Raw genomic sequence first — 13,048 nt, 5'->3', positions numbered from 1 at the left:
CATAATGTGGCATAAATGCCACATAAATCACATCCTAAAGACAAAAGCAGATTTCAGACGTCTGAATTACTGAGCACTTAGTGTGGAGGGTAATCTGTGCTTTAGTTTATGGTTCTTTTCTGGAGTGCCACGCAGAGCAAAATGGGGGGGCTCCCTCTCCTCCGGCAGCAGAGGAGGAGGAGGACCATGTGCGGCGGGCCCAGGAGACAGCTTTTCCTGCACTGGGGGTAAACTCCCCCGGACAAGCGTCTCCTTTGCTGGGAACGGAGCCACGCAGAAGTAGTCGGTACAAATCCCACTTGAGTTCCTTGGCTCACGCTCATCACAGAGCGAGCAAGAGGCAGCTCCAAAATGCAGAATTGTCCTTGAAAAAACCTTCTCTCGGGCCATCCCAGTTGTTCCTTCCTTTGCATCGCCTCCAACCTGTGTAAGCTCCCCTCTTCCCTAGCATCCCCCCCAGGGTCAGGACACTGGCAGCGTTGTTTTCAAGCCACAGCTCCCTGAAATTGTAGCTAACAGATCAAATCTCTGGCTTCAAAGATTTGTACTTAGGATGGACAGGAAGGAAACGTGTTTTCTCAGCGGCTTTCACGCTTTTAGGGATAAAAGCTCACTCCCCCGTGTGCTTTTGTTTTCCTTTGCCCAGCCGGCACCTCCCAGCTCGAGCCAATGTAGGTTTTTCTCTCCAAAAAAAAAAAAATCTATTTCCAGAGAAATACTTTTTAAAAAATCAACCTGTTCCCCCTGTGCTGCTGTGATTGGCCCGGTAAAATCGACAAGGCGATGGCGTCAAAAGGCAAACATCCTCGGCTTCGTTGGGAGCCGAGGCTCCCGTTAAGCCAGGGGGGGAGCGTTGGCGATTCTGCCCAAGCGCTGGGGCTCGCTCGGCGCCTGCCGCGGGCTGTGGGTTTCTCTCGCAGCCTGCCGGCTGCTGCGGCGCAAGGCAGCACAGCTAATGCAGCGCCAGCGCTCCCCCCGCGCCCTCGCTCCCGTCTCGCGCTCGCGCTGCCTCTCCCCGGGCTTTTGATTCGATATGAACAGACTGGGAACTCCGGCGCGAGAGGGAAAGCTGCCCTAACTCTGCAGATGGCCACGTTCGGATGAAAACACCTAGGCGGTTTTTCTCTGAGGGAAGGTAACGTTTCGCTGCTAACGCTCATTTTTTTCCCTTGTTGCCATTTTTCAGGACTGCCGGTCCCAAAGAAGAGCCCAAAGTCGGTAAGCACTTTTTTTCACCTACTGTTTTTGTCTGTCTGTCTGCTTTGAGGGAGGAGGGGGTGAGTTTGGTTTGTTTTCGTTGCGGGCTTTGATGGCTTTAAGTTGTCTTTCTGTTGCAGCTGTGATTACCTTGCGCAGCTTGTGCTGCATGGGGAGACGAGAGCGGGATGCAGTGCAGAAGAGGGGCTGGTTTGCAAATAAAGCCTCAGGTTTACAGATCCCCTTCCCTGGCAGATGAGCTTCTCTCCTGTTTAACTTACCAAAAAAAAGAGCTATTGTTTCCTTTTGGAAAGATGGGAGGCTCCACCTTCTTGCCAGATAGCAGTTTCTGTCGGGTGTTTGTAGGCACCGACCTTTTCCGTTAACTCCCTGAGTTTTCCCGAGCACCCTCGGCTGAATTATTGACAGAACGTGACAGCATGTACCTTGCCGAGAAAGACAAAGCCCGACCGGAGCGTGTTTGCAGTTTCATGTGAATGCAGGCAGCTCTCCGAGTGCTTGCTCTGGAGGCATTTTCCTTCTGAGCAGGATTGTGCTGCAGGTGTGAGTTTTGATATTACAAAGAAAAAAATCGGGCATTTTCTTGTCCTGCCTGATCTTATTTCCATGTAAAGCTGTTTGCCGGATGACGTGTTAGCTAATAGCGTGCTAGCTGTGAGCTAAAGTGTCATTAAAGCTCCGTGCACGATATTGTAGAAAAAAAAATTAACGTGCTATTTATATGCAACGAAAAGAAATGCGTTATTTTTAAAGGGAATGGAGCACTTAAGCTTGAAAGTTTCCAGTTTGCTGATGAGAGGAAGGGAGAAAAAAAGCTTTGGGGAAGCAGAGCGCATGAGGTCTTTGCTGTGCTGCGAGACAGTGCGAAACTTCACCGACACTCCCCCCGGGTGCCAAAACCTGCAGCTGGGCGCCCGCTGCCTTGCTGCAGAGCTGGGCGTGAGCCTTGCCAAGGGTCTGAGCAGAAGGCTCCCGCTTTCCGTACGAGTTCTCTGTTCCTCCCAAAAGAAAGCCCTGAAATAATTAATGTGATTCTGATGGCTTAGGGCAGCGCTGATTAAAGTCACGTGAGCCCAGGCCTGTGCCGTTGTCAGCTCGCATTAATGCGGAGAGGCAGAAGCGCGGGGTGTGCTCCCTCGCAAATCGCGGGCATGTCAGACCCTGTGCGCTCGCCTCTGTGTCGTATGCGGAGATTAATTCAGCCCTCGGTAAGACAGAAGCCAGCGTGTGAGATGTACGCGGCTGGCACGTTTCTTTTCTCTGCCTGCACATTTTTCCTCGGTCGGAGCGGGAGCTGCTGCACTCGCCTCGAAGTCTGGCTGCCAGCACCAAACCAGCCCTGCTGAGCGAGTCTCGGGCTTTGCCCCACGTGTGTTCGGAGTCGGGGAGCTGGCTCCTGCCAGCAGACACCTGTCTGGGGGGCAGTGATGCTCCCTGAGAGTCTGAGCGGCAGTGAAATCGGGGTAATCCTGCCTCGGGGAACAAAGCCACTGCTTGCAAACAGGTGCAGCACTGCAACGGCGGTTTTCTTCCTACTTTTAGCTCGGAGGAGCTGGCCAGCCCTGGAGAAGCAGCCCCTCGCGTGCCTCTCCTGAACCCATCACCTTGCTCTAGGCTCCCTCCAGTACATTTTACTACAGCCCCAGGCGATGCTGTCGCATCTGAAGCCGAGGATTCACGAGAAGCAGAGCCTCCTATTCCCGCTGCCTGCCTCCTGTTCCTGCTGCCTGCCCGCGGATCATTTGCATCGGCAATTAGCCGTACCGTGTTGCACCGCTGCACCACCACGCTGCTGCATTGCGCGGCAGCTCCAGCGAGCAGCCGCCCCTCGCGGGGGCACAGCGGGCATGTGGAGCCCCTGCCTCCATCCCCGGCATCGGTGACGTGCAGGGGCTGGGCACAGAAACCTGCAGCAAAGCCCCTCGGGGAACCCACGGGCAGGGAAAAGCGCTCTTGTCCTGGTGGAGCAGAGCCAGGCCTGCCCACTGCTGTGCTCCCCGCTGAGCACAAGCTCAGGTCTTCATCCTCTGCTCCTCTCTGCTCAAGTGAAAAGCCCGCTCTGGTTACCCCCTGTCCTTTCCCAAATCCTTGGTGCACTCTCAGCTTACTGTCTGCAGCTGTCCCTTTCTTCCGCAAGCCCTATTTTCAGCTGTCAGCCCCAATCCCGTGTTCCCAAAAGGCTGACTTCAGGCTGTTGGGCACATCCCAGCTTGGAGAAGGTGTCGGAGGCCCCTGGCGAGGTTTTGTTCATGCTGGAGCTGTGGCAAGGTCTGGGAATACTTTGCTACCTTGAGCTCAGTTTTCCTGGGCTGTATTTTTCAACCTGTGCATCTTCTGATGAGCTTTGTTGTGTTTCTTTTATTTTAGGGAGGACTTTTTAACCTTGGTGAAAGAGCCAAATTAGATTAAAAAAATATATCTTGAGAGCCAGATCTTCAGATCTTGAAGTTTGCAGCCAAACAGGGGACTGGGCACTTCCCTCCCCCTGCACTGCTACCAAGGATGGATCCACAGCAGCTCTCTGTGCTGCTTTGTTTCCAGTTTCCCATTGATTCATCTTTAAATGCAAATGGACAGTACCTTTGTATTGACTGTCTGGGGATATAAATTTTCAGCGTGAAAGTTCTGTCTAGCGTAGCAATTTCCCCTGCAATTATCCTGGTATAACATGGATGAAAACAAACTTTTCTCTTCTTTTCTATTTCCTTTTTTTTTTTTTTTTTTTGCTTGCATCAAAACACTCCACAAGGGGGCAAAGATTCTCATTCCCAGCTCTGCTTGCTGTCACTGCCAGCACCAGCTTCTCCAAAATGCTCTCGAGCACAAACTCTGCAGCTCGATCAGCGGCAGACAAGATCACTGCAGGGAAAGTGCCAAGCTCTTCCAAAAAGCTTACTTTTCTCTCGGTACAACGTCAGCCTGGCTGAACTGTGGCCCAAAGTGCGATTCCTGTGCACAGCCTGTCCCCGCAGAGAGACTTGCCGCGTATTTTGGGTGGCGAGGCAGTACCTGGGGCTCCGCTTCGTGCCCTGTTTTTGTCAGGAGAAATCGCTTCGCAGCACAATACGACACATCCCTCTCCGTTCAGAGAGCGTTTTTCCCCACCGTGTAATGCCGAGGGAGCCAGCAGCTCTCCCCTCTTGCCGTTTCATGCCTGGGGACTCCTGTGCCAAGCCTTTGGTGTGGGCTCGCTGCAGGACACGTTCCCTGCCACCGCCGCCTCTCCGCTGTGGGTTTCTCGGCCTGCCGCAGCCGTACAGGGCCCCAGGCAGTGGTTAGTGCCCCAGCCCTGTCACAGGTCTCCGTTGTTTTAGCAGTCCCCGTACAAAGTAACAGCTGATTGCTCTTTAGTTTAGCACGAATGACCAATGGGGCTCTGCCGTGTGGGGATCTGCGGCATCTTTCAGGCTCTCGTACGCTTCTGTAATCAGTTTTCCTCCTGCGTCCCTTGAAGCCCAACAGCTCCAAGCTCCTCAGCTGAAGATTTGAAGGCCTTTGCTTTTTGCTTCCCTCCCTGTCATCAGAGGATGGCGAGGTGCTCAGTGCTTAGGGACTCACGGCGGGGTCAAGGAATCCTAGAAGGCTGCCGTGTCCCAAACACTGACCGCTGCTGCCTCCCCTTCCCACTCCAGCGTCAGGGGTGCTCTGACGTGGGTATCTCAGTGCCCCATGCTTTTGTAGCTGCTGTCAAAGTCAACACGGTTCAGCTGGTCTGATTCTCTTTGCCCTGAAAGAGGTGGACAGCGAGAGCATCGCGGGGTGAGGTCTGCAGAGGTCTGGCCCCAAACAGCCCCTGCTCACCTGGCCCTGGCTTGGCTGCCTTCTGCCTGTGTGGGAGCTGCTCGGTGTGGGCAGTCGGACCTGGACCCAGGAGGATGGGCCCCAAAGCCAGGAACAAGGCAGGAAGCAGAGGATTCCACCAGTGTAATGTTGGCTCAGCTCTCTGGGGAAAACTCAGCCTTTGCACCAAGGCGCAAACTCCATCGTCTGGCCAGTCCCCGTTTCAGGAGCTCCTTCGGAGCTGAAGCTGATATAGCACGTGAAAAGATGTTTGTGTCCTAATCTAGTGATGTGAGAGTCGATTAATGTTGTCTTGAATTAATTTAATTACATATATCCATGATTTCTGTGGTTGTCTTCCCTTTTCTCTGCTCCCTTCTTCAACTCCCAAACTGAGATATTTCAGGCTTTTAAAAGTATTTTTGTTTGGAAAAACAACTGTCCCTCAGAAATAGTTTTCCCCTATTTCTTGGAAAATGTCTGTGTATTTGCAATTGCAACCCTGGTTTAATTAGAGGTGGTTTTGCTTGAGATGAGCTGACACTTCCATTTGCAACCCAAATAGAAAACAGAATTCGTAGTTTGTTCAGTGTTTAGACCTTCCATATCATAAAGTGAGAGCACTCTTGGAAGTTCAAACTTGGTTTCTCTTTAGATCAGAAAGTTTTCAGAGAGTTCTTAACGTTTCCCTGAGGGTTGAATAAAGCTTTACATTTGAGTCCCTCTTCTCTAAGTTCTGTAAACCAGCTAGTTCCAGTGACATTGGCCTGAAGTTTCACAGGATGCTTTTAGTTATTTTAGTAGTTTGGCCAAACAAACAAAACAATCCAGATGGTTGAACTGAGAGTTGTAATGTGGTTTTTTTTTTGTCTCTTTTTTTTTTTTTAAGTTACAAAGGAGTGATTATCCACAGCATAGATGTTTTTAAACTGCTTCATTTAAAAACTGAAGGGCTGCATGAGTTAGCTTCTTTTACCACTTAAAAAGCTAAAAATGTTTGAAATTGGTTCAGATATTTGTATTTGAAAGTCTGTGGATGAGTAATCACAGCAGGTATGTTTTGTTCAAAATTACTTTAAAGGACAAAGGCAATTTCACATTCTAGTCAATTGAGACATCATTTAAAAAATGCTAGTGGTGGATCAACGACGTGAATATGGGGCTGCGGTGTCAAAGCCATTTGGGCTGTTGGAGCTGGGTTTTTTCTCGACGTAAGCCCAAAAATATGTGCAATTTAAAAAAACAAAAAAAAAAACAAAACAGGACTACTGTTAAGTCTCAAAAAGGTTGCTTTGATGTGGTGACTTTCTCCTCTGTAATTAATTCAGCCCTTCTGTGATGGAGCATTGCCCACCCAGGGTTTTGCATTCAGCGTACAGGAGCGGGTCCCCAGACCCATGTGCGCTTCAGCCCCCGTGCTGCCCTGCTCTGGGTTTGCCACTGGCTCTTCCCCCTACCCCGTCTTGTTTTTTTTACTGAAGGGTCTCTCAAAGCAGAGGTTCCCGTTGCAATGTTTTCAGGCACCACCTGCCAGTAGGAGGATTTAAATTTTTTTATTTTTTTTTTGCCTGAGGTTTCTAGGTAGCACGTGGGTGACCCCTTGTAGCCAGGGAATGGTGGCCGTTGTACAAGCATCGTGCTGGTTCCCTGCGCAGGTGGCAGGTGGGACTCGACCTGCATGCCAGCCCAAGGTCATCTCCAAAGAGCGTTTAAAAGCTTTTGCTCTACGGTTCGGGGAGCTCTTTTTGAGGGAGGATTTTGCTGCATATTGAGTAGCGCAAATTCTGGCGATGCAAATGTGACTTGTGCTTCATCTGAGCACACCGGTGTGAATTTGAGTTAAGAGTTATGTACCCTGCCTAGCTAAATATTGAGCAGACAGAGCTCTTGACACACTGCTGTTGAATAAGCTTTGAATTTAGCTGGATGCTTTTTTTCCTGTTTTAAAGTGCTCAGTTAAAGCAAGGAAATCAAACAGCAAATAGACATCTTCACGTTTGTGAAGGTCTGCTGTAATCCTCAGGATGCTCTGGGGAGCAGAGACATGAAATTGGTACTCTGTTGACAGCCCAGTCGTGTTGTGGGGGTTACAGAGGAAAAGTGATCTTTCATAGTAAGGACTGTGCCTGCATCTGTTTCAGGGGGACTGTTTATGTTTTCCCAGTGAAATTTGGTAGTTTTTCTGTTTTCTTGCAAGCTCACGTTAGACCCTAACGTGATTCAGTTTTTCTGACTTACCGTAGGAAAAAAGAAGTGCTCTGAAACTTGTAACCTATAATGAGCTTTAGATTTGTTTTATGTGCGAGATGCAGAACCGCATGTTTTTTATGATAAATGACTTTGTTTTGCATATCTCTTTCTGTCAGTCTGTCTATCAAAATCTGCCATCAGGGAGTTTGACTGTACCCAGAATTAACTGGTGGCAGCAAAACTGTGATTTATATATTTACTTCTGTGCATGCAGAAACCCTGATCAAAGAAGGGAGAAAAATTGATGGAAAACACCCACTCAAAGACCAATAACCGTCTGTTCTCTCTCTTTCCTCTCGCTTTCTCCCTTCCAGCAACCACTTGAAAGGAAAGACAGCCAAAACAGTTCTCAGCACAGCGTCTCGAGCCACCGCAGCGGGCACACCGCTTCCCCCGTTCACAGCGCGCAGGTGCTGCCGGACTACGCCGCCGCCGAGCCGCCCGCCGCGGATCAACCGGACGGCTCTGGGCAGAAAAAGCCAGATCCATTCAAAATCTGGGCCCAGTCCAGGAGCATGTATGAAAGCCGACGTGAGTATGAAACAGGTGTGGTTGCCAAGGCTACGGCTCTGGCAGCTGCGCTCCCTCTCTCTATTTTCCTTGCAAAGAACTGCATCTTTTAGATTTGTGTTAGAAATATAAGGCTTCGGTTTGTTAATCTCTTATCTGTCAGTGATTTGTACCTCACAGAGTTGCAGCTTCCTTTCTGGTGAGGATTGAAATTAGATCATCTCCAGGAAGGGGCACTTAGAACAAAGCATAATTCTAAGAATCCTATTAAAATTAAAGACCATTTTTTCCCCTTTTTTAGTTTGTTTTTAAATTAAGCCGAAGGAGAATTTCAAAGTTTGTTATTTAGATCCTAAGCTCTGTTTGGGGGTTAAGACTCATTGACTGATATGCGCAGGAATTTCAGTAAGGATGGGAAGTATTTAGTTTGCTGAAATTCATATCAGATGGTTTCCAGTCTCACTCTAGGGAGGAGAAAATCCAGCTAAGCCATTTTACTTTAACCAGAGTAGACACTTTAGCAATACAGCTATCAAATGCATATTGTAAATGGCTTTTATGGCAATTAATAATCTGCACACTTGTCTATTAGTTCAGCAGGACTTTGGCTCTGCTCCAAGGCAATAAATATGGTTTCAATCAGTTTCTTCTCCAGAAATAAAATAAACATGCTGGCTTTGCTTTAATTGCACTGCTGAAAATGATCAAATCTGCAACAGCTTCTTAAAGAAAGAGTTAAAGAGTATTAGTTCATTTCCGAAAGCAATGGTTCTTTTGGTTACTGTAAGGGGAGATTCAAAGTTTTGGTGCCATGAGAGTATCACCTGGAGTTTGGTTTTATTCTGCTAACTGGAAATTGGTAGAAACGGTCTGAGATGAACGCTAACCCAGAATGAAAAATGGTAGGACTGTTTTTTTCTGACCAAATGAATCACTTCTAAATCTTATGTCCTGGAAAAAATTAAATCATGAGTCACAGTTTCTTGGCTGAAGATGCATCTCTTCAGATTGAATGTCTCAGCAATGCAGTTTGTAGGTGTCTCAGCTTCTGTGCACTGCTTCCTTTCCCTCTCCAGGGACTAGGTGCATTCCTGACCAAGCAGGCTCTTGGGTCTGATCATGCTGATCTACAGTGAAGTGCAGAGACTGAACTTGCACGTGCAGCTCGTTGAAATAGAAAAAAGGGCAGAGAGCTGAGAAGCAGTGACTTTTCAGCCCGGCAGAGCTGCAGGCAGAGCTCCTCCTTCCCCTGCCCACACGGCCGAGGCCAAGGCTGTCCCATGGCACCAGCATCACCTTTGCTCAGCTCGCCTTCCTGTAGGCACCATGCTGCCGTCTCCTTTGACCCCCTACAGCTACTTAGCTAATTCCTAATTAACAGTTTAACTCATACTAATTAGTCATTAGTATCAGCTTAGCAGCCTTAACTCCTGCCTGTCTTTCCCGATAAAATCCTGAGGCTGAGACGGAGAAATCCTGAAGGGCACATGCAGGCTGTCATCTTCTGTGGCCACCTCCACCGCCATGTGCTAAATCCTTGCTCTTTCCTCGATGGCTGCAGGTATCTCGTAGAGGTTTTATCCCTGTCTGTGAGTAGAGCCCTTCCAGAGTCTGTTTCACCATCTCTTGACCCGCTGGTTTCCCACACCTCGTCTCTCCCTGTGCCACAACCCTCTCTGCTCAGGCTTTGCTCTAGTTTGGATCTGCTGTGCTCCTTCAGCATCCCTCTCGCAGCTTGCCATGGCCAGCATCTCTGTGCAGCGGGCCGGTCCTCTTCTGTTGCTTCAGTCCTCATCTCCTGCCTCTTTTACCAGATGAGACCTCCCTGTTTGGACATCAATGCTTTTCTACCGCTTTTTTGTCCTCTTGTCATTTCCTTCCCAGGAAGGTGTTTTTTGAGACTTGCTGGTTTCATGCATAAGAGGTTTTTTGGGTAATGTCAAAAGTGTGATGAGGCCATGTCTCTTTGTATTCACGTACCACTATAAGTCTGCAAAAGCCTTTGGATTTGAGCCCCTAAGCTGAAGTGAAACTCGTTCCCTGGGGATTAATCTATACTCTTGCCTCGTGGTGGGGCTTCGCTGCACCTAACAAAAGGTGAAGAAAACGAGGAACGTGATGGTCTAAGTGAACAAGGCTGCTGGACACGCTGTATTTCCTGTTGCGGTCTGATCCCATAGTGTGACTGGTGGGTTCTTCTGTAGGTCAGTGGTCAGCTCTTGCTCCTTCTTCCACCAAGCCCTCCCCTTTCGTCCTGCTCCCCAGTCTCATGAATGGAGACCGTGGTTCACAGCTGAAACCCAGCACCTCCTCAGCTTGGGGTGAGCCACTGTGTTTCCTTCCCCGTGTTTGGTCTGCATGAGAAGTGGGCAATTATTAGCTGCTCTGTTATGAATGTGAATCATCCCTTGGAGACTTGCTTCCCAAGCACCAGCTGTGTGGCTCTTGGAGTGCTCGTGATATGGAAGAAACTAAGCCCTGGGCCTTGAGCTTTGCTGACTGCTCCACGTGTGCTGTTCTTTGTGGTTTCACCCAGCTGCAGTTCAGTTTAACTCCAGTTCCTTCTTTGGCTGCAGTGGTACGGTCATATCGTTGCGTCTTTGCTTGAGGACTCGTTTCCTTTGGCTTTGGGGCTGAAGTCGGCATCTCTTCTCCCTTGACGTCCATAGCTTTGGGTGCTGGGTGTGACACTCTGCATTCTCCTGATGAAGACATGAGCAGGACTAAATGAATATCTGTTATACGGTGGGAGGATGCCACCCTTGTGCCAGTGCTGAGACTGGCTGATTAATCCTTTTTGGGGGGTTTTTGGTGGGCCCTAGAAGCCCCTGCTGCCCAAGAAGCCCCAGGTCAGCTCTCCCTGCTGCCTAGTCCAAGGGGCTCTCTGTTGATTCATTGCCTTACATTTTCAATAAGCCTGAAAGGGATAATAAAATGGTCTTTTGAGAGGCAGGTTTTTGAATCCCCAACAAGTGGATTGAAAAACAGCAACAATCCTCTGTGTTGAAGTGTATGACGAAGTGGAGGAGAGAATTTCAGAGCATTAGATCATCATCAGTGTTTTATTTAGTCCCATTTGTGAAATCATTTGAGTATAAAGAGAACATAGTGCAGTTTTTCAAGTGCAGTTGACACAAAAAGGTGAATTCATTAGCCACAGCTCAGCCAGAATTTTTTTTCCCTCAAAAAATAATAATATAAAAAGGTTTGATTCAACGTATGAATACATTGTCTCCAGGATGTTTCTAAGAAGTACTGAATCTATAATGACCACCTACTGCCTTTTTAACTGGGAGTGCATCCCACTGTTATTAACATTAATGATGTAGACATGGGAAGCACACAGGCAACAATTTAATTTTTCAGAATTGGTGAAGAGTGTTCTTCCTTTCTTTGACTATTTTTTGGATCTCTATTTAATAAAAAAGACTATATTTGACCTATCTGGCACGTCTCACTGAAGCCATTGGTAGAGAAGGATTTGGTTCAAATTCAAGTTCAACCCATACTGTTGTAAAAACATGTAGGTTTTGATTTGCCTGATGCATCTTAATATCAGGAGGTGCTCAGATTCTGTGGAGGAGAGCTACAGATGCTGCCTGGGAAAGAGAAAAAATAAAAATAGAAGGAAGAAAAAATAAGCTGGAATTAATAATGCAAAGCTGAGCACTGGCTCCATAACCGTGTCTGGACTTTGGCTGAATGGCAGCAGATGAGAACTGCAACTTTAAGTTCCTTCACATGCAGCTCCCCTAAGTGGGGGGATCAGGCCCCCAAGGTGCTCAGGGCTCGGGCTGCTGTCCAGGAAGGCTTAAATTCAAGCTGTAAACCCAAAGAGACTTGGATGCTTTAAGGCTAAGGCTGAGCTCAAATGGTCTGCTGCAATCTGGCCCAGAGTTGCAATACTTACTGGATTAAGACTTTGTGTTGAGTGAATCCGAAAACAGATCATTTGGTGGCAATAACAAATGCACTCTTTGCTGGTGCTAAGTTTCAGCTGGCTGAGCTCCGCTTGATGGGTAACTCATTGCTGCTCATGGGAGATGTGTACATGAATCAGAGAGAAGGATGAACCCTTAAGGTTTGAAAAATGGAGCACTTCCAAGACCGGGAATGACATGCATGAAGAGCCCTCAGTGAGACAAACAGTAATTGAATAGTTTACTGGAGATCCACAATTCTGAAATCTTGTACTGTTTTATTGAAAATACATTTTTATAATATGCTTTTTATTTTTCAATGTATTATTAAACTTCCTTAAAGATTAACACAATCTGTTGTCAAATTTTTCTCATGTGGCCTGATTGCTTTGCAAAATACCGTATCCTACATATGGCCATCTGTCAAAACAGCAGTGACAAAATGAATTAATCTGAATTGCAGATGTGTTAATGAATCCCCTTGAAGGGCTTAAGTATTTAATTAAAAGTAAAGCAGAACACTATAGATAATTTTTAAAGCTTTTAAAATATTCAAATTTATCTTTAATATTAGAATTTTATTTTCAGGCACATAATTTATTTGGTAGGATTTTCTCTCCCCAAATCTAATTAAAATAATACAAACAAGGCATGACCCCAGTGCGTAGCGTTCACTCACCAGCAATTACATAGAATTAAAAATATTTGCACAATGATACCAAACATGAGATACTTTCTGCCTAAAATAGAAAAGAAAAATTCTCTCAGGAAATTGCAGTCGCCTTCCGATCAGGCTGACTTTAAAGACAATAGTTAGTAAAGGGCCTTTGGTAGGGTTATGTCCTTTTGTTACATGAGCAGGAGACAAACGGTTACAATCGTACACTTGGGCACGCAGATGTGGCCATGCCCTTAGAGGATGCCTTGCTAGGAAGGACCGTAGTGCTCGCAGCACGTTGCAGGAGCAGCAGAGGCTGCAGAGCAGTTTACGAAGCTGGCTCGTGAGCAGGCTTTGCTGATGTTCGTCTGGCACCAGCTCGGTCCGTGGCTCAGCCCAGGGCAATGCATCTTCCCAGACCTCAGTGGCAGGACTTGGTCTTCTTGGCAGGAACATGCTGCAGCCTTCTCTAAAGCTTTCCGTGCAATCAGAAGGGCTGATGAAAAAGAAAAGACAGAAAATTTGCAATTTTCCTGCACCGGGATAGTTTAGAAAGCGGGGCTCTCCAGTGAATATGGAATCTCACGAGACTTACGGCTAAATCACGGGAATTTTCAGCACTGAAACTCTCCATCAGCTCCAGTGAGACTGTTCACTCATAATTTCAAGCTTGTCCTTATATACTTCGCTGAATCTGGGCCTTAAAACTTTT

The 13,048-nt window shown here is 47.6% G+C and overlaps 1 protein-coding gene across 42 annotated transcripts in view; it reads left to right on the top strand.

Moving 5' to 3' along the window:
• MAGI1 (membrane associated guanylate kinase, WW and PDZ domain containing 1) overlaps positions 1-13,048 on the top strand; it is a 325,450-nt gene that overhangs the window by 288,230 nt on the left and 24,172 nt on the right. For all 42 annotated transcript variants that reach the window (XM_083795144.1, XM_083795135.1, XM_083795146.1 and 39 more), the window contains 2 exons: positions 1,187-1,218; positions 7,563-7,779. In XM_083795144.1, coding sequence (XP_083651270.1) covers positions 1,187-1,218; positions 7,563-7,779 — 249 coding nt within the window. The remainder of the gene's footprint in view (positions 1-1,186; positions 1,219-7,562; positions 7,780-13,048) is intronic.

The sequence above is a fragment of the Anser anser genome, assembly GCF_964211835.1.
Source record: "Anser anser genome assembly, chromosome: 12".
In the NCBI taxonomy this organism is placed as follows: domain Eukaryota; kingdom Metazoa; phylum Chordata; class Aves; order Anseriformes; family Anatidae; genus Anser; species Anser anser.
Note: the sequence above shows the minus strand (reverse complement) of the source record. Positions and strands in the feature narration are given on the sequence as shown.